General features: G+C 39.8%; 5 protein-coding genes across 13 annotated transcripts; 2 read left to right on the forward strand and 3 right to left on the reverse strand.

Annotated features, from left to right (window-relative positions):
- The first annotated feature begins 3,486 nt into the window (after window positions 1–3,486).
- On the forward strand, window positions 3,487–4,984 carry LOC135164780 (uncharacterized). Of its 2 annotated transcripts, none has more exons than XM_064125451.1 (4): window positions 3,487–4,166; window positions 4,236–4,404; window positions 4,515–4,715; window positions 4,782–4,984. In XM_064125451.1, exons 1-4 carry the CDS (start codon window positions 3,977–3,979, stop codon window positions 4,972–4,974), a joined length of 753 nt encoding a protein of 250 aa, XP_063981521.1. In that variant the 5' UTR covers window positions 3,487–3,976; the 3' UTR covers window positions 4,975–4,984. The 2 variants fall into 2 exon arrangements, with proteins under 2 accessions (XP_063981521.1, XP_063981520.1); XM_064125450.1 differs by having other exon boundaries at window positions 3,511–4,166; window positions 4,512–4,715.
- A 73-nt stretch (window positions 4,985–5,057) lies between these two features.
- LOC135164776 (uncharacterized) lies at window positions 5,058–7,779 on the reverse strand. 3 transcript variants are annotated; one of them, XM_064125438.1, is made up of 2 exons: window positions 7,587–7,779; window positions 5,058–7,510 (listed from the first exon to the last, which is right to left on the reverse strand). In XM_064125438.1, the coding sequence occupies exons 1-2, from the start codon at window positions 7,599–7,601 to the stop codon at window positions 5,492–5,494; spliced, it is 2,034 nt and encodes a 677-aa protein (XP_063981508.1). In that variant the 5' UTR covers window positions 7,602–7,779; the 3' UTR covers window positions 5,058–5,491. The 3 variants fall into 3 exon arrangements, with proteins under 3 accessions (XP_063981508.1, XP_063981509.1, XP_063981510.1); XM_064125439.1 differs by having other exon boundaries at window positions 5,058–7,495; window positions 7,587–7,776; XM_064125440.1 differs by having other exon boundaries at window positions 5,058–7,495; window positions 7,568–7,776.
- Window positions 7,780–7,923: 144 nt separating this feature from the next.
- Window positions 7,924–10,091, reverse strand: LOC135164779 (tRNA (cytidine(32)/guanosine(34)-2'-O)-methyltransferase-like). Its single transcript, XM_064125449.1, has 5 exons — window positions 9,736–10,091; window positions 9,481–9,550; window positions 9,151–9,377; window positions 8,685–9,079; window positions 7,924–8,276 (listed from the first exon to the last, which is right to left on the reverse strand). The coding sequence occupies exons 1-5, from the start codon at window positions 9,854–9,856 to the stop codon at window positions 8,007–8,009; spliced, it is 1,083 nt and encodes a 360-aa protein (XP_063981519.1). The 5' UTR covers window positions 9,857–10,091; the 3' UTR covers window positions 7,924–8,006.
- A 135-nt stretch (window positions 10,092–10,226) lies between these two features.
- Window positions 10,227–15,973, forward strand: LOC135164778 (battenin). Of its 5 annotated transcripts, XM_064125446.1 has the most exons (10): window positions 10,227–10,399; window positions 10,480–10,743; window positions 11,695–11,852; window positions 13,783–13,955; window positions 14,033–14,181; window positions 14,326–14,484; window positions 14,563–14,893; window positions 14,964–15,113; window positions 15,190–15,330; window positions 15,409–15,973. In XM_064125446.1, exons 4-10 carry the CDS (start codon window positions 13,821–13,823, stop codon window positions 15,538–15,540), a joined length of 1,197 nt encoding a protein of 398 aa, XP_063981516.1. In that variant the 5' UTR covers window positions 10,227–10,399; window positions 10,480–10,743; window positions 11,695–11,852; window positions 13,783–13,820; the 3' UTR covers window positions 15,541–15,973. The 5 variants fall into 5 exon arrangements, with proteins under 5 accessions (XP_063981516.1, XP_063981513.1, XP_063981514.1 ...); XM_064125443.1 differs by lacking the exon at window positions 11,695–11,852; XM_064125448.1 differs by lacking the exons at window positions 10,227–10,399; window positions 10,480–10,743 and adding an exon at window positions 10,824–11,606.
- Window positions 15,641–19,000, reverse strand: LOC135164777 (actin-like protein 6B). Of its 2 annotated transcripts, none has more exons than XM_064125442.1 (6): window positions 18,832–19,000; window positions 18,560–18,754; window positions 18,045–18,482; window positions 17,650–17,984; window positions 17,350–17,445; window positions 15,641–17,279 (listed from the first exon to the last, which is right to left on the reverse strand). In XM_064125442.1, the coding sequence occupies exons 1-6, from the start codon at window positions 18,899–18,901 to the stop codon at window positions 17,115–17,117; spliced, it is 1,299 nt and encodes a 432-aa protein (XP_063981512.1). In that variant the 5' UTR covers window positions 18,902–19,000; the 3' UTR covers window positions 15,641–17,114. The 2 variants fall into 2 exon arrangements, with proteins under 2 accessions (XP_063981512.1, XP_063981511.1); XM_064125441.1 differs by having other exon boundaries at window positions 17,650–17,990.
- Between the last annotated feature and the right edge of the window lie 73 nt (window positions 19,001–19,073).

Raw genomic sequence — 19,073 nt, forward strand, 5'->3', positions numbered from 1 at the left:
TCGCGTGGGCTGTTCTTGCAGAGATGCGTGTACAAAAGGATATACATACGTCTATGTATCGTGTCTTTGAATTTTAAGCAAACATCAAGAGACTTTCTGATATGCCTTGTCTGGAGAAATTCAATTTTATTTCAATGTCATTGCCAACGACGTGAAAAACAACCTATCAGATTGTGAATGGTAGTCTTGTTGGTGAACTACGATTATTTTATTTTCTTGACTATTTGCTGAGCTCGAGGTTCTAGATGACATACAAAAAGTACATCGACTGAATGAATCTCCTATAAGCGGGTTTTACAGCGTGTTTTCCGCTTTATTGCATCAAACTTCCATTGCAAATTACATATTTTTGGACTAAAGTGGAACAGCTGTTGAAATTTATCAAATTTTTCGCTTTCTATTCCAAAGCTTCAAAAGACCGCCAATCGGTAGTTCGAATGAAAACAAAATATTCTGTTAGATCCTCGGGAAATAGAAATATAAGAGTCATGCGAGTGAGTGAGAGAATGGAAGTGCTATCGTTGAGACGAATCGAGACTCGAGATCAGACGGATGGAGGATATAATCGATAGGCTAGAGGGAACTGATTGACCTCCGACTCGATCAGCAATTTTTACCCCCCTCTATATCTCGCCTTTTTGTTCAGTTCCTATCGCACTTCAGATTGGCTTCTCGTAGAGTTTAAACGCCAAACGTATCCGACGTGGAGTTTGATGAAGACCCGGTAAACTCTCGTGCGGGCAATCACAAAACATCCGAGGGAAATACGTCCCTCTGCATCACGCCACGCGCGAGAGCTCGCGTGACCAAAAACCTTGAGTATTTTTTATATTATTTTTATTCCTCCCTTCTCCTTTCCTACGTGAATTCGTTGGGTAATTGTAGGAAGAAGAAGATGGAGAAAAGAGGGATCTCCACGATGGGAATCCTTCATCTAGATTAAACCAAAAAGAGCTTTCAAACTCACCCCTCAATCACGCATTCTCAATCACAAATAGAAAATTCAATGGATCATAATAATTTCCCCGAATATCCAACATTATCTAAAATTTTCAATTATCTATTATTTTAATGGAATTATGATCTATGATTTGAAGTTCGAAAATGCTTCGCATATCAATTAATAATTGCCAACGGTGCAAACACCATCGGAAATTCAATTTTCAAGGACAAAATTCAGTTATCAGACATTATTTCACCTCTTGGCATAAATTTTTTCACAGCACGCCTGACTACTAGCATTACTGGGGTCATAGTTGACCCATTCGTCGATTAAATCTCACGGCTTTCTCCGACCTCTCTGATCTCCGAACACACATCCTGTACCTGAACACAGTGTGTGCCCAACGGACACGCGCCGCGCGTGAACCATTGCGCCAATGTCCCATAGACTGTTGGATCTACTCACCAGATAATAAAAAAAAAAAATAAAAACCCATTGTTACATTAAACCAGCACGATCCGTGCCCCCACACATGAGAATTTATCCAAATGCTCGCCTTTCAAATATCTCGAGTGGATTTTTCAAATGTCGCATTAATGCTTTACCGATTATGACTAGGGTGGGCGAGAAAAATGGGAAATAGTCAAGAAAATAATTGTGAGCAGGTCACGAGAGAAATGATAAATTGACCGCATGACAAATGCCAGTGAAGAAAGAGCCAATGCTGTTACCTAAATAGTCTGTTCCAACAAATTCCCCCGATTCGATCGTCAAAGCAATAAATAAGTTCAATAGTTCCAACGAAAATATTCAAACGTTCAATTAACTCATTTTTATTTTCACTTCAATATTTTAATATCCTTCCCCTTTGGATGTTTATCCTACTTCTAGTCTCGTGGACGAGGGAAAGGCGGTGAGATTTAATCTCAACGCTCTGTGCCTCTGATATCTCTACGTCTTCTTTTGTAGAGCGATTTGCATATACACTGAGCTTGTATACCTCGAAGGCGCGTGCTTAATTAACGTACGATAATCATTAATACCCGCGAGAGATCAAAGTCGCCTACACTCGGCGGTGCCCTCTGGCTGTACACGCGCCTCACGTGCAAAAACAGTGTCAAAATAAAAATTATAACGATTGATGTCAATTGTCTGGGCAATTTGTTTCGCCTCTGATCCAGTGAAGAAATATTGTGAATAAATATTAACTGAAATTTGTACATTGAATTTTAATAATCAATTAATGCATTTGAAGGATGCAATTGTGAGTCTCTCGTTTTACCGCGAGAAGAATTCGGCCATGACCCATGCTAGGGGGGGAAAGCCACGACCCCCTGACCTCGCCGGGGGACTAATTGGGATGAGAAGCATCGAAGGGATCCTGGGAGAGTCCAATCGGCTCGGAAGGACTGCGGAAAAAAAGCTGCACAAGGTAATAATGCCAGATCAATAAATAAAGCAAAAGTAAATGAGGGAGAATTGAGGGCTGCAGACCCTCTCATTTTGTACTGAGGGCCACTAGATGTGCGAATAATTTATGCGAGTTTTATCCCAAAGACTCTATTGGGGTAAATTTAATTATTTTCCCGCATCGATATGATCGATTTATATTGATCTGTTGGACATAGGACAACAAAAAAATTGGGATTCGAAACATTGAACCTTCACGAAACGGTTTTCACAGAAGTGTGAATATTTTGGATTCCCAAAATGTCAAGAAATCCCCCGAGACAATAACCCCTACAATCACTCTGCCATAATATTCGGCAGTAAATAATCTCTCGGGTATAATCCTGTTGATTTGCGAGTAAAAATGATGGTTATGGAGGGATAAAGGTGGAGCGGTCCCATTGGCTAATTAAGACGTCTTCTAACGCCGTATGGCTCAAGAAGAGCCTGACGAAATCGTCGGATAAATCATGAGCAACGTATGCCAAGATTTATGACCACCACTCGGGGGTAGAAGACGTACGTTGTACCTCTCGCGTGACGCTCTAAGCGCACATACCGTATGTATTTCTATCCCGTATGTTAAATCTTAAATATGCATATGAAGGTGTTTTGCACTTATCGAGGGGCCTCTGGGACTCTTTCTCTCACGTGCCCGAGTAATTAACTGAGTGCGTCGGGGTTACGATGCCGACACACACATACTCCAGTGGTCCATTAATCGCTTTGGACGAAATAAAGAATGAGATGGAATGTTTGGGGGATAGGGGAACGTGGGTGGCACGCCCTGGGCTCTTGTGGAGGCGCAATAATAAAGGAATAATAAAAACGAGTGTTGACGTTTACGCAAAATTAAACCGGACATGTGCGATTGGAATGAAATAGAATGGATTGAAGATTTGGAATGGAAAATGGTTTCGCATTGCGAATAAAATTAAATTTGAGCGAAATCGGTCGGCATAACTTGCCTGGACGATTTTTATGCAAATGTCTAAGAATGCGGATTTATAAAAAATGTCAATAGAAATAGAGATTATATTCAAATGAAGGGGGAATAAAAATCGTTACTCACGAGTCTCTGTGACATACAGAAATCGCTACTTACAGATGCCGTGAAGCATGAGGTGTCCACCTGTAGCACATAGAGGTATCTACCTTAGAAAGACTCTAGAGATATACGGGTTCCGTCTATCGCACAGAGCGGTCACTACTTAAATTAGATTTGTAATTATTCATTAAAAAATAAATGAGAAACGGAAAGAACATTGTAAGCTCTGTGCAAATGGGCACAAACAGGTCCATACTTAGTGCAGACGATAGAATTAATTTATTTTAGAAAGAGCAATCACTTGTTGGCTATCTCTGCATACAAATGTTTTTTTGAATTTTTATAAAATAAATTTTAAAGCCTGTGCCGCCATCTTATATATGTACAGTGAAGTTATTTGCGCGGGAATACATGTACTGGGACGAATTCATAACCTAAATTATCGAAAAGTGCTGTAAATAATTGGATTGCATATTTCTCAACTGAAATTAGTTAATTTATTGGCATAACATTCACCAAGTGGTTCTCGTGATTATATGAAAATGGATTCTTGTGAATTGCTGGAGCGAGCAACGGCATTACTTGGGAGCACAATCCGTAATTTTTCGATTGGAGCAGTGACATTGAGTGATTTCAAACCTGTTCAGGAGAAAATGAAAGATTTGAGGGAAATTATACGATGTTTGACTGCTAGGATTCAATTGCTGCGGGCGACCAATGGAGCAAGTGGGTAAAAATTTCACTGGTGCGTTGATTTATGATGAATTTACTGACGGAATTCTTATCTTTCGACAGGAGCAGCTCCTGTACTGTCATCAGCACAGCCCAAAGAATTGGAGAAGAGAATGCATGAGATTGTGTCCTCGAATTATTTAATTAAATATGATGTATTCAAAGATGCCCTTCATTCACATGCTGCTGAGAATCTTTTGTCTAATGAAAACATTTCCCCAGAGATGAAGAAGTAAACGTCAATTGTTATTAATTCATTTCTTTATTTATACTATGATTTTTTAAAATGTATTTTATCTTTCAAAATTAAATTATGTTGAATTTCCAATTATTTTACAGTAGACTGAAGGCAGTGATGGCCAAGCTCTACAGCCAGAATGATAAAATTATCGTTCTCCAGGAGGAGATGGAAGCTTTACGCACAAAGGAGAGAAAACTGCAGGCAGAAGTGGCAGCAGGAATCATTGACTTCCAAAATTTCCTCAAGGAACAAGAGAAAATTCGAAATGAGAAACTGGCAGTATCCAATCCCGATGTCGCAAGGTATGATGCACCATATTTATTTCATTTCGTAAGTCACACAAAATTGCAAAGCTATTGATATTTCAGGAAGAAGCAGAAACTGAAGAAGCTTATAACAAAGATAAATATCTCGAGGCGAATAATCACGAGCATCATAAGTGCTGTTAGTACTACAATAACTGATGAGCCAGAAATGCTGAGGATGTTGAAGGACCATCGAGATATAGTGGATGCAGAGACGATCATGGAAATGGCAAACGGTCGAGTAAATTCAACCTGAATCTTCATCATAAAATCTACACAACTAAATCTGAAAATGAAAAGCTTTGAACTATACTTTGATAGGGATGTTTTTAAAATAAATTTTATAATTATTTTCTTATGAACTTCGTTATTGTATTATCAAATTGAATTAGAAATATTTATAAGTTCTTTTAGCACAGCCAAATTAACGTTATACTTCGAGACGAAACGGAAAACCTCTGGTTTTAGACGACCACAGATGTAACCGAGTATCTGTCCCAACTTTTAATACAGCAATTTTTTCACCTAGTCATTATCTAAAAACAATTCTGTATAAAATTTCAAATCATTATATTAATCATCTCAATTTCCCGGACCAAGCACTAAAGTGAAATGTCCGAATGACAAAGAACGATCTAACAAATTTATACCGGAAATAAATATACCCACTGCAATTGCAATGAGGGCAGCAGCTGAGAGATTTAAACTACAATGTTATCCCGATAAAACAAAAATTCACAATTATTGGCACAAGAACCTTTATCATAGACTATTTAATGATCAGTCTGTGTCGATTGATGAGCCCGAGAGGGCAGAGGCAAGACAGTATCCCGGGCGGACAACGATCCCTGCCTAAAGCACTGTGTTTCATTTGAGATTCCCCTGTTCTGTAGTATCGTGTCACCCCTCATTCTAGCAATGGGTTCCCTCCCTCGTATTTGTCGGTACCAACCTCGAAGTCTCTTCTGCTCTGGACTGCGGATATCATTGCTCGTTTCATCATCATCGATTTCGGTAGCTTCAGAATCCATTGAAATCATAGCTTCACGTGATCGTTTCAAAGGCCTTGGAGGAGGCGTCTGCGCGGGAGGATCTATCTTAATCATGGGAATGGACCCATGGGTCTGTTGCTCTCCCGCAACAGGTCTAGCTGAAACCACTTCTGAGATATTTTTAAAGGCTGTTCTAACAGCGTTGGCAACCGCTGAAAACAAGCCACCACTCTCAGTCTTTTCAGTTCTTATCCTGTGGTCCGATTCTTCCGAGGGAGGTTTGCGGTGGTGTTCAATCGACACACTCTGATAAGTGTCGACTGACATCACGAGTTTCTTATGCACTCCAGAAGTCTCTTCCAGTAGAGAGGGCCCTTGCTGTCCAGACTTCATACTCGTGGTCACCGATTCTAGCGTTTTCAATCCAGAATTAATAAGAGGAGCTAGATCCACGTTACCACCGGCTCCTGTCTTCTCTACCAGCACCATCATTACGACTCTGGAACTGTCAGAGACCGTCTTATCCGTCAATTTATTCCCTTCATTCTGTTTCGTAGAAGTGGGAAAGCCATTCTCGATGTTGGTGTTCAAAATATTCTCCTTATTCCCTGGACTCTTGTTCTCCTCGTGTTTACCCGAACTGAAATCAATCAGTGGTTGAAAGGTGGAGATGGGCGTGACATCCTCCTGATCGGGGTCTTTGCTTCCCTCAGGTGGCATTTTAGGACTGGTGACAGTGAACTCTGACAGGCTCTGTCGGGCTTCGAAGAACTCCTCAGTACCACTGACGGAAGATCTACTCGAGCTTATCTCAGGTTCCTCTTTCACCTCAAATTCATCTGAGAATCTGACTCTCTTTCCAGAGTCTCTGCCTCCTGTTAATTTGACGACTTCGTCCGGAGGTGCCTTCACTTCTTGATTGAACAGATCAGGTGACAGAGGGGTTGAACCCTGGGGGTCTGTCAGGTCCATATCAGCAGTGGTTCCTTCCAGTTCCAGCATTTTGTCTCTTTGGGTCTCTAGATTCTCCACTGACGATCTGCTCATCAGGATCGACTTCAGAGAGGACTTGACCGAAGCGTTGGATCTTATCGACGGAGAAAAACTGAGGTAAATGGAGTCGGACTGCTCCAAGAGCTCCTGGAGATTACTGTCCCTCGAGGACTGCTTGTTCTGAATATGAGGGGTACCTGTGTGACTGTAAACACTTTTACTGCCTTCATTGGGTTCCTCTGTCTTGTTTACGCCCTGCGGAATGGACGTCGGGGTCTTTAGAGAGAAATTCGGGCTTCCTGGGGGTTTAAAAACAATACTTGTCGTCTTTCGGGATAGCCCAATGTGCATCGGTGTGCTAGTGTTTCTCGTGAATTCTGGAGGGGATATCAAGCTCTGGAACTTCGCGTTGTAGTCTCCCTCAATTGAATATCCTTTGACCTGGTTCACGGGGTTCAGGGGCGTTTGGGTCAGTGGGGACGGCCCGTGGGGGAACTTTGACTGCTCTTCACTGACGTTGTCTGTTCGTTTTGATGGACGGCGTGAGCAAGTCCCCAGGCTTTTTAAATCATCACTGCACTCAAATAAATTTCCACAGGTGCGACAGTGCAGAGGTAGGTGGTTGATCACGACGTGGCACATAAAGTGAGGATTATCAAAATTTCGGACAATGAGGAACTCGGAACGGCAGAGGGGACACTCGGATTCACGGCCTGGATGCTTATTTCTTATGTGATTTGTGCAGCAATCGATGCAGCAGAAGAGTTTCTTGCAGGCGTAACAACGATTCGGCTGTAATTCAGGAAGCTATTGTGAAAATTAAGCTCACTCAGATCTTAGTGGGATTTTAATAGCTACTGATACCTGTTTAATGGGTTTATACCTCGAACTCAGCCATCTTTGGTAAACACGTTTGCTCCTGCTTTATCACTGGATTTACCGAGACTCAATTCGATTTATCTATTCACTTATTTTCATTTTACCCCCACTCCTGAAATCCTTTGGCTTGAGTGTCCTCTTCTCGGGCAATTTATCTCGACGTACGAATAATAGAAAATTCATTTATATTTTTTTTGCCGTTCTCAACAGTTGTATTATCGTGGACTTCCGTAATATTTTTCTCGAAAATTCTCTCGCGGTGTACTATTTTTGTTGCCTTTCGTATTTGTTATTTGGAGGGTTAGTTTTTTTTTCATGTGACATCATGCAAATGTCAAAAGTATTTTTGATGAAATTTTTATTTTTTCCAAGCATTCCAATATAATAAAAAGTTGATTGAACCATAGAATTATTTGTAGCTTTGTTATTCTGTGACATCTAAATGGACAAGTGCATCACAACATTTACTAACATCGCTTTCACATTCATTCGGGGATGATTTTTCTCCTTTGGTTAGGGGCTTTTTAGATGACTCTTCGATATCTTCGGTGGATTGTGCTTCATCGTGGTGAATAACAACACTGGAGTCTATTTTTCGCAGGTCATTTCTAGCAGCAATTTTTATTGCTTCTTCGTACGGGGATTTCAGAGGCCCTTGGACGGGCTCGCGGTGGTGGTAGGTTTTCCCGTCAAGCTAATGAAAATCAAACAGATAGGAAATAAGTTGAAGACACTGATACGACTCGTTAAGAAAAATAATTAGATAAAGTGTATCGAGCATGCACAAGGTAAAGAGACTTAATGGGGACAGAACGTCGCGTCATGATTAACATTGGAGATTAAAGAAGTGGGTCAAATATTAAAAAGAAACGCACAATCCGTAACAGTAATTTAATGGAGGCGCTGTGTCAATCAGTCTTTAGTTTTTTGTAATGACTACTGAAGAAATAACGATTACATAGTTCTGGATTAATTTCCAGTTAGACTTCATACGGGAATTATCAATGTAAAAAATATAATGAGCGCTGTGGAGAAAGAAAGTAGTTAATTATATTTTATCGCGACTTTTACAATACAAATAAAACAAATATATTGAACTTACGTTTAGAGGATAACACGCATCGGCGTCTGGTTGTGTTAGATCACCACAGACGACGAATGGTACAACATATCCATTTACTCCCGTTAAGTGGTTGTAGGGTAATGGTTCGTGGGTCAGGAGAGGGTTGAACATGTGTGGTTCATAGCCGTACGGTGGTGAATAATTTCTGCAAACAACGAATGCTTCAATGCTTGAATTTCTCGAACTACTGGGTTTCGCACAGTATACTCGATCGAAGAATATTTTCAATTGTGCGTAGAGCATAGATGCCCCTTTAGCTCGAAATATTTTCGCCACAAACATTCCCCCTGGGCGCAAGATGTGCGTTGTTATGTTCAGTGCTGCTAACAGCAACTGGGATTGAATGTAGATGTCCATGTCATGCAATCCAGTGACTGAAAATAATCTCATTAATTAGTTTGTCCCCTCATTTTGGAGATGAGTGATCCGTAGGATGGGATTTTACCATCTGGTGCACCATCGCAGACGACCAAATCAGCTTTTGTGTTACCAAAGTGCCTGATTATTTCCTCAGCAGTGGAGGTTTTCGTTATGTCTCCCTGGATCTGTATGACTCCTTCCAAGGGAGCCATTGCTTGGAGATCCACGGCGATGATTTTCGGACGATCTATTTCGAGGGTCTCAGGCTTCTCCAAAGCATCTCGCTTTTCTAGGGCTAGTCTATAGTTTTCACTGCAATAATGTACGGTAGCATGTCATATTAATATCAATTATTGCAGTGGGTTAATTACGAATGGAATGAAAAATTATTAGTAATAATAAAATTAGTACTTACTTCAACTTTCGTGATAACACTTGGCTCCAACTGCCGGGAGCAGCACATAAATCCACGGCTTTGGTTACTCCTGAGCAAGAATGTTAAAGAATGTTAGAGAATTTTGGTGGAAATATCTTTTTTTCAGTGAAAAAATCGTCTGACGTTTCATTGGAACTATCCCTTGCTAAAATTTCACTATGAGTTTACTGACAATCTGGAGGAACCTCATTATGGTAAACTATGGAATGCAATATTACAATGTAATGTACATACCCTTAAATATTTCGAATTCAGCACCAATTTGGAGCAGCTTAAATGCACTTCTTGCTCTCCAACCCTCCTCCTTCGCTTTACGATAGTAAATATCCCTCTTATCTTTTGATGTTTTCCCCATTGTTAATCGTAACTAGTCCAGCTGTTACATTCACAACAGACTCCGAAAATCGTGACAGGTATTATTCTATCTCCTTTGAGGTTAACCTCCAAATACGGACTGAAACGATTTCCCGATGACAAAGAGCCACACGACCATCAATTTTCCTTCACTCCAGAAATTTCCTAATTCCGATTATTTTTATCTGAACAAAAGTGATTTATAAATGTATCATAAGTATCCGATAAATTGTATTTGACGTCACACTAATTAAAGCACACGTGTTGCGTAGTTGACGCTGGTGGCGCCACCTAGCAAATTTGTTTTGAAAATATGAGTAGTTTTGCGGTAATTGTTATGACAAAGTGTCAAAGAACACCCCTCGCCGATCCTCCTTTGATTATTGATTATTTTTTTTTTTAACATATAAAGTTTCTGTTCACCAGTCGTAGAAATATAACTCATGCTTCACACATTCATGGGTTCATGGGGTGAAGTGGCAAGTGTTGAATGTCCCGATAAGAAAACCAAATAAATATTTTTTCCTGTATACAGTAGAAACATGTGAGTTGCACACATGGAATGTGTTTTTCTGGTCTTTATTTTTCTGCCCATTAATCGTACAATTGCTGATTGATTAATAGAGTTGCGGAAAACCTGATGATGCCGGGGAGACTCGATGTTCATGATTTCCGAGGAAACATTCGGTGAAGAAACTTATACCGAGTGTATCGTGATAAGGACTGCCAGTGTCTCTATCGCGCCTGATACGATTGGTTGTGTTCAGTGGTTTGCTAGAGTTCTGTTAAATTTTCAAGAAACACTCGGATATTATTCAATAAATAAATTGCATCGAGAGTAATTGAAGTGAGGAATTGCAAACTGGTGCATGATGGATGTTAAGAAAGGTAGTTTTAGCGCATAATCAGCATTTTTCTTATCTCTCGTTCCTCTTTGTCCATCTGCTATGTGCGAGGAATAGAATTACGGTGTACGGGGAAAAACAAATCAGCAGAAATTATCGTACCATTCGGTAATTGTCCTGCAATCGGTGCAAATTACCGCACCGCTTAGTGAATTTGTCGACTGCTCGGTAAAAGTTACGTGATCATCCGAGAAAAATTACCCAACAACTGGTAATTTATTTCGAATGACTAGATAACTGTTACTAAGCACTTGACAAATTTTTGTCCACGGTGCAGTAATTTTTTCTGAACTGTTCTCCCATGTGGAGAAATTATTACAAACGAGTTCATTTTCGGTCTTCCTTCACGGGTCATTAGTCCGGTAATTCAGTTCATTAAAGATAGAGAACCATTATAGGACTTTGTAAATTCTTGTGACGGCCAGTGGTGACATCCGAGATATTAATGACACTCTTACCGATATTTATGACCCTTCAGGTATTCAATTCACTGTAGTTTTACTCAAACAGTCGCACGTGGTAAAACGTGAAATTAACGTTGCGAAGAAGCCCCCTGGGGATTTCAGAATCTACTCAAGGACGATACAATTTTCTTTCTTTCCCTGTCTATACTGCTCGAAATTACAGTTATTGGTCAATCAATTTGATTGTTAGGGACGCTCAATCATTTCTCGGAAAACAGTTGAGTGGAAACAGATGTTCTTTGCCTCTGTCTTCATGATTCACTGTTTAGTGCAGTCGTCATTCAATTGTATTATTTACAATCTTCGGGTTTAATTTTACGTTTTAATTTGGGACTAAAAGGGGGAAGAAATTTACCGACCATTTCAAGCAATCAGGGCCAGGGTAATATATTTATTATTATATGAGGCTTTTCGGCCCTCAAACATATATTATCTGAAGGTATTTATATAAATAATATTTGACGTTGCAGGATTTTTTCCCGTTTATATTTTGTTTTCATGAGGCACCGTGGCCTCCACCGTAGATTTCGCACGGGAAATCAATGGCACGTGAAGACGATTCGAGGATTGCGTTTTGAATAGATTCATGGGGAAGGTCAGCTCATTGGTCTCAATGACGATGTAATCGGTAAAACACACGTTCATGGTCTCGTAATTTATTTTTGTTCCCCATAGGAATACATTTCTGTTTACATTCACCTTTAAATTTATCAAATAAAATTTTTGCCTAAAGTCTAGTAATAAAAAATTATGTCAGATAAAAAATACCGGCGAATTGAACACGAAAAGTCAATATAAATGTTTGAAGCCTTGAATATAAGGTGAGAATATTGTTACTCTTCCATAGTGCCAGTGAATGTTTTGAAAGAATAATAAATTTTAAACCAAAAATGTTCTCCGAGCATAAAACTTAATTTGGGTAGATGCGCCGTATGGAAAGTTACATGAACGGGAAATATGCGGAACATTCCACGTAAAATTTTATTACCCCACCATTTTTCGTCTCTTTTTGAGGTAATGGTTGTGGCAAGAAACAAACAAATAAAATTCTCACTTTTTCTTCGCTCTTTAAAATGAACGATACTCCATCTAACCGCCGAATATTCATAGCGCGTATTTATTGCGTTATTATCCATCTTATGTATGTATCAGCACATATATATTTTTCTCGCAAGGGGTTCCTTATCAACCTGAAATATTCCGGAGATGTACTCATTCATTCACTTATTAATTCGTTCAATTGTATTCGCGATAAAAAGAGATAAGATGGGATTTCTTAATTGGATAGTAAGTCGATGAATTGACTCTGCAGGAGTGAGATAGCCGATCGATTAATGTGATGTATGGAAAGACGCCAGTTACCTCTGTCAAGGAATTATTATCTCGGGAGACCATTTGATTTTTTACCAGTGTTTTTTTCCGAGTCACGCATTATCAGATGGTGCATGTCCACACGGAGAAAATTATTTGGAATTATTTGGTGAAATATAGTGACTGGGGTGAACTAATGGTCACTCCAAACGTTGTAGAGTAAACTAATCATAATGCAATATCGCACAGAAAATGAGATGGGTGGATTCGTCCAGTGGACCTTCGTCAATTGAACCCTTCGGGGCAGATCAATCGTATCCAATTGAGAGTTTCACGTGATATCGTTTTATTCTTGTGATTGAGCAACTCTAGAGTTACAATTTTCCAAAGTGTTGTGCACCTAAAGATAGATTTTCCAGTTCAATGAATGCCAGGAAAATATGTCAGGTGAAAATATAAAGGCTACGAACGAGTGAAAATCGTACTGGCGAGGACAAGGGTATTATCATACACAAATACGAAGATCGTGTTCCCGTTGTTTTCTACTCTGTTGATACGACGCGAATGATAATAAATGAAGCCATGACACGGGATATCAGTGACCATCATCCAATAGTTATTAAATTTGATAAATCTCGTTCGAAATTCCATTGACCCTATTGCGTACGATCACGAACTTATAATGAAAGAGTGTCGAGGATTTCATGCGGAAATTACTGACTTTGGCATTCGAGAATGGCCACCGAGGACATTGGTAAACATCAGACAGTTTTCCTCATCAAATTGGTCGAGCGCTGTCTTTTCAATATGAATTAACCAGCGGATATAACTGCCTTTACGCAATGTTAGATGAAGAAATTAGAATTTATCATTCATAGAATAGGTAGATCTGGTGGGGGGGGGGGGAAGGTTGTTCAGACAAGTATCTTTGCTCAATGCAATATAGCTGAGTAGCTGACATTGAATTTAATTTGAAGGGGAAAAACTTTTGAATGCCTGCATTTTTTCGCATTATTAATACAACAAATTTTCGATTTTGCTATCAAACTATTGATGCTACGGATCCAACTGCGCTGGGTTTTTAATTCGCAATTGAAGATTATATTGACTTAAAATCTACAGTTTCTCGTGAATTTCTAGAAAAATTTAAATTGTTTAGCGGTGTGCGTCAGTAGTTCTAGTATAATGATTTTTTATAGTCGTTCATCAATATTTTGAATACGTTTAACAATTACTTCAATTATCAGCGATAACTTCACATCCAAATGATAATGAATTCAATAATATGGACTCGAGTTCAACTGGAAAGAGATGGAGAAACCTTCTTGCCTTCTGGATGCTAGGACTCTGCAATAATTATGGTTACGTGGTGGTGCTCACCGCTGCACATGATATATTGGTCTCTAAGTTTGGATCGAATGTACGTCCAACCAGAAACAGTCATTTTATTTTACAAAAAAAGTCATTATTCTGGAATGATTGGTATTGGGGTTTCAGGATCATGATAAGACCAATAGTTCGATAACGAATACAACCATTGATTCCCGCGGCTGTAATGCAGTATCAACAGGAGCTATTTTGCTAGCGGATATAGTTCCCTGTCTCCTAGTAAAATTAATGGTACCATTTCTACCATTTTTCGTGCAGTAAGTATTGAACCACATTGGCGATGATTTCTATTATCTGCAGATGTAGACAATCGGTTGCACCATGAACAAATCTTGTGGGTTCATGAGCCAAAGTTCCTCGATGTCTCATCACGGCATGGCCGTCTTATTCGACAATTACAGTATCCGGATGGCGACCTGTGTCCTGTGTTCAATTGCTGGATTTCTAGCTGTTTCTCTTGGTGAATCACAATGGATCACCGTTTTTGGGGTCATCTTGACATCCATTTCCTCGGGTCTTGGAGAGGTCTCCATTGTCAGTTATAGTCACAAGTTTGGAAAGTAATAATTTTTAACTATTCGATTTTCTAGGGAATGTATACTCCTGTGAATTTCCTCATTATTTTCTTTATTTGTTAGAGAAAGCATAGCTTCGTGGTCATCCGGTACTGGGGGAGCTGGAATCATAGGTGCTTTCTCCTACACTGGACTAACTATGATTATGTCTTCAGAAAATGCGTTACTTGCAATGCTCATTGTCCCTGTCATCCAAGCAATAGCTTTCTGGCTTCTGATGGTACATCCAGAGGAGCGACCAATCGTCAAATATGGTATTGACAGTCAAGAGGAGATTGTGAAAATGCCCAAGAAGTCGATTCCAGAGAAATTCCAGCTGCTGCCAAAGTTACTGGTTTACTTGATACCCCTGACTCTCGTGTATTTCTTCGAGTATTTCATCAATATGGGTTTGGTGAGTGGTTCAATGTACAGCGATAATCATTCGTATAGCAATATTGCAAATTTTTATCTTCTGCCCGCAGTACGAACTCATTCAATTCGATGGCATTTGGTTGAGTCACTCCGAGCAGTACCGGTGGCTGCAAGTTGACTATCAAATTGGGGTTTTCATCTCAAGATCTTCAGCTACTTTTATCACTTTCAAAAAAGTTTGGCTGATGGCAATTCTTCAGGTAATATCAGCTCCGGTATTGATCGAAATGGATATACGTTATATAGTGGTACTGATTATGTGTATGTGTTTTCAAGGGCTTGAATGTCATCTTATTCTCTACGGAGGCAATCTTCTTTTTTATTCCAAATATTTGGATAATTTTCGTCGTGACGTTTTGGGAAGGACTCCTTGGTGGGGGAGCCTATGTTAATACTTTTTACAGTATGGTTCAAACGGTAAATTTTCTTCATTCAATTGCCCGGATTTGACACAAAAAAATGATGTTGTAAGGAATAATTTATTCTTTTTTATAGATACCTGCCGAGGACCTTAAAGATTCACTAGGAATCGTTACCATGGCCGACTCACTCGGAATAACATTAGCAGGATGGACAGCCATGGAGGCTCATTCAGCAATCTGTAAGCTACCTCGACCAATTCGGTGATGTTCATCAGTACGAATTGTCGATTTCACACTTCGACTGATGAACTCAAATCCTTGAGAATGGTATTACGCTTAAAAATCTCATCCTCCAGGTGTGGAGATTTTTTTTTGAGTATTGCAAATGTTTTATTAAGGATAATTGATGTAACGTGGGCGAGAATGAACAGAATGCAAGTGCGAATGCCTTTGTGGCACAAACCGGACGTATTTTTGATAATCACGCTCAGTGGTTCCTATGGGTACCACAGGGATAATTTATTCCAGGTATAGTTATCTTTAATTTCATGTACACGGAGAATTTATTGTGACGACAACTCTATCATGGGATCAACGTCCGCTTCGGATACCATGATTCGATAAGCTTTTATTAGGATCTTTTATTATGATTATACAAAGAATAAATATGTGCGTACATGAGCACATGGTCATATTTTTTTTAGTCGTAATACACATTCTTACCTTTTATCACTCACCGAACAATGTCTGTCTATGACGTTTCAATTATTCTTTGTTTCACCAAGTGAAACTTCTCTCGCAAATATTATTACTCATCAGACTTTCCATACATAGTTGCATTAGTGTTGCGTTGCATTTTTTTGTGCATGCCAGCATTGACTTTCACGTACAAAATACATTCTTTGACATAATTGTGATGCATCACTATTGATGGACAAAAAACGGTATTCTTTATGCGAACTTACATGACCTGTTACGTCAAAATCACCTGTCAAATAATCGAATTATCCGCATTTAAGAGGAAAAATGCATTCATCAAAAATTCCAAAAGTTTCAGAAGAAATGGGGTTTTGTCATCTCATTTCGTCTGAAGCTACTTCTCTACGTAGGCGATGAATGATCGAAAATTCAAGAATATTCTGGAACATTCATCATCATCGGTCATTACTAAGGTACATCAATCTTAAAAAAGTCTCTTAAGCTTTGACAGAGATCGAGGAGCTTTAAGAAATCCATTGTATTCCCGACTCCGTTGTAATATGCTAGAAAACATTCAGAACTTGCAAAATCGGCTTTTTGAAACTGAGTAACGAAGGATTTACAAAGCCATCATCAAGAGCTTAATGTCAACATTACGACGTTTACGCACATACAAAAATCTATACATGAGATATGGAAATTGTTTTGAGCATATGTGATAATTTGAGATTGCGTAATTGCTAAATGATTGCCACGAATGTTCAGTCATACTTGAGCGATGTAGTATTTTTTTTCTTTATAAAAATAGGAAGACGACGAAAATTGATGCGGCTTACGAGTTAACTTATTTGAAATATGTAATCAAAGTATTCTTAATGAGCACCCGCGCTTATTTTGGCACTATCCATAAAAAATTACTTACTCTAATTCATAATTCATCACGATAAACTTCCGCGTAGGAAAATATCCGAAGAGCTTTATGGTAAGCTGGGACGGTCTCTAGAAGGCCAATTCTTCCCGTCTCACCAGAAAGACTTTCGGAACAATCGTTGAAAAAGATATCCCACAGATCATTTCTATGTGGACTGTATCATTAAGATTAGCATTAAAAAACAATGCAATTGTTCTTACTCTCTGAATTTAGGCGCATTTATCCAGTATTCGCTTGCCAGATTCCTCGTACTCTTGTCGCGATAGCCACATTTGTTGAAATGTGCCCAAGGAGCTGAGTATGGATCCTCCGATCCATGCACCAAACCTTCGTTCGCTCGAGCTATTGGCACTCATTATTTTCAGTCGCATACTCTGTAACAATAAAGGGGATACAGAGACTCCTCGTGTAAACACTCTCGGTATTAGACGTCTCTTTTATTACCGGTGGAGTTTTGCTGGATAAATCTCGGTTGAGACGATCACTGAAGCCTTGTAAACAAGAATTACCACCCGTGACAACTACGCTTCCATAGAGACTCTGAAAGTAGGTCGTGAAGAACATTTTTATTGCAAGTAGTAAGAAAAATGCACTGTCAGACATTTTGCGGAGCTTTAACCGTAAAACGTGAATTTCCGATGTTATTAATTTTATTTTAAATTATTGGCTCAAAAATCCAAGATGTTTTACTTAAAATATCAAGAGCTATTTTCCCATAATGAAGAAAAAAAAAATAAAACTCACAGGTCTTATGTCCATATCGCACATTCCAACGCTGGTGGTGACGAGAGGGCCAATTCCAAGAATGCTCGCTCCAACCCCCTTCACATTACTAGGATCGAAGAGAGCTTCTGGTATCATAAGCCTTACCGATCCATAATCATCATTGTACCCAGTGGGGAATTCGAAATGCTTCATTGGTAGAGCATTTGCAACGTCTTCGTCGTACGGAGAATCTGCGACTTGAAGACAATTCATCTGAAAATCCTGTAGTAATTCTCGAACCATGTAACTGAGCCAGGTGGATGTGGGTGGAGGGCCGATTTTCTTTGTCCATCGTGGATTATCCCTCTCCCTAACTATATCTATAAGCGTTAATAACTGTAAAAAAACATCTCGACGGGGGGAGAATTATGTACCTTTACTGGCTACCAAGCAGGCGGGCATCAGTTCAATATTTTTCTCCTCGAAAAATTGCCGGCACTGCATGGTAATGAAGTCACCGCCTAATGGACTTTTTACAATCCCTTGAGTAATGACATATCCATCGTGAACGGGCACTGCACTTGTGTGGGTGGCACCGCTGTCAACGACCATTGCAGTTGATCGTCCATTAGCGTAGGCAGCTAGCACAGCATTTTTGCAGATGTACATAGCAGGAACATTGAACTTCTCGAACATCAACTCCAGGAGTTTTTCCCGCTTGACTCGCGTGTTCCAGGGACACTCGGTCATTAGGATCGGGTGGTGCTCGGCAAGAGCATGGAGACGCTGCTTGTAGGTGTACTCGGCTAGACGTTCGAACATGTCCCAATCGTCTATCATTCCGTCTTTCATCATGCTGACTATCTCCATATCTGGTAGATATCGTTAATTATTTTTTTATTAGTCGAGAACACTATTCTTTATTCGCAATCGACCATCCAAAATTTACCTTTCCGGCGCACTTGTATCGCAGTAACATCGATGTTATATCGCTTTCTCGGAGTGTGTACCCCGTCCGTAGCCTCCGCCGAGTCCTCCCACACCCCCAGACTCGTCGGAATTTCGGCTTTTGGGCTGTCCTCACCTCCATAACCAACTCGTAGACTTTGATGCCCAATGTCGAATATAATGGCGCCAACCTCATCTACCCAACACGTGGATCAACCATAGATATACTTTTGTTGATGATTATTTGTGTACAAAATATTGTAGATGTCTTACCACCACCGTAGACACCACCGCTCATAGCGAGACCGACGCCGAATGAACATTGAAATGTTCGCATGCGCATTCATCCCTCTTCTTCACGAAGAGACTTGCGTGGTGAGAATAGGGTGGTGGCCCAATATTACCCTATCGAGCTCATCAAGAGTAGCTGGATTTTCCATTCAACTCTCAAATGTGATTTATGCTAATGAATGGGTCGGGGAAGGGAACATCAATTTTCATGAAATTCGTGTGGC

Source organism: Diachasmimorpha longicaudata, chromosome 7 (assembly GCF_034640455.1).
Source record: "Diachasmimorpha longicaudata isolate KC_UGA_2023 chromosome 7, iyDiaLong2, whole genome shotgun sequence".
Classification (NCBI taxonomy): Eukaryota; Metazoa; Arthropoda; class Insecta; order Hymenoptera; family Braconidae; genus Diachasmimorpha; species Diachasmimorpha longicaudata.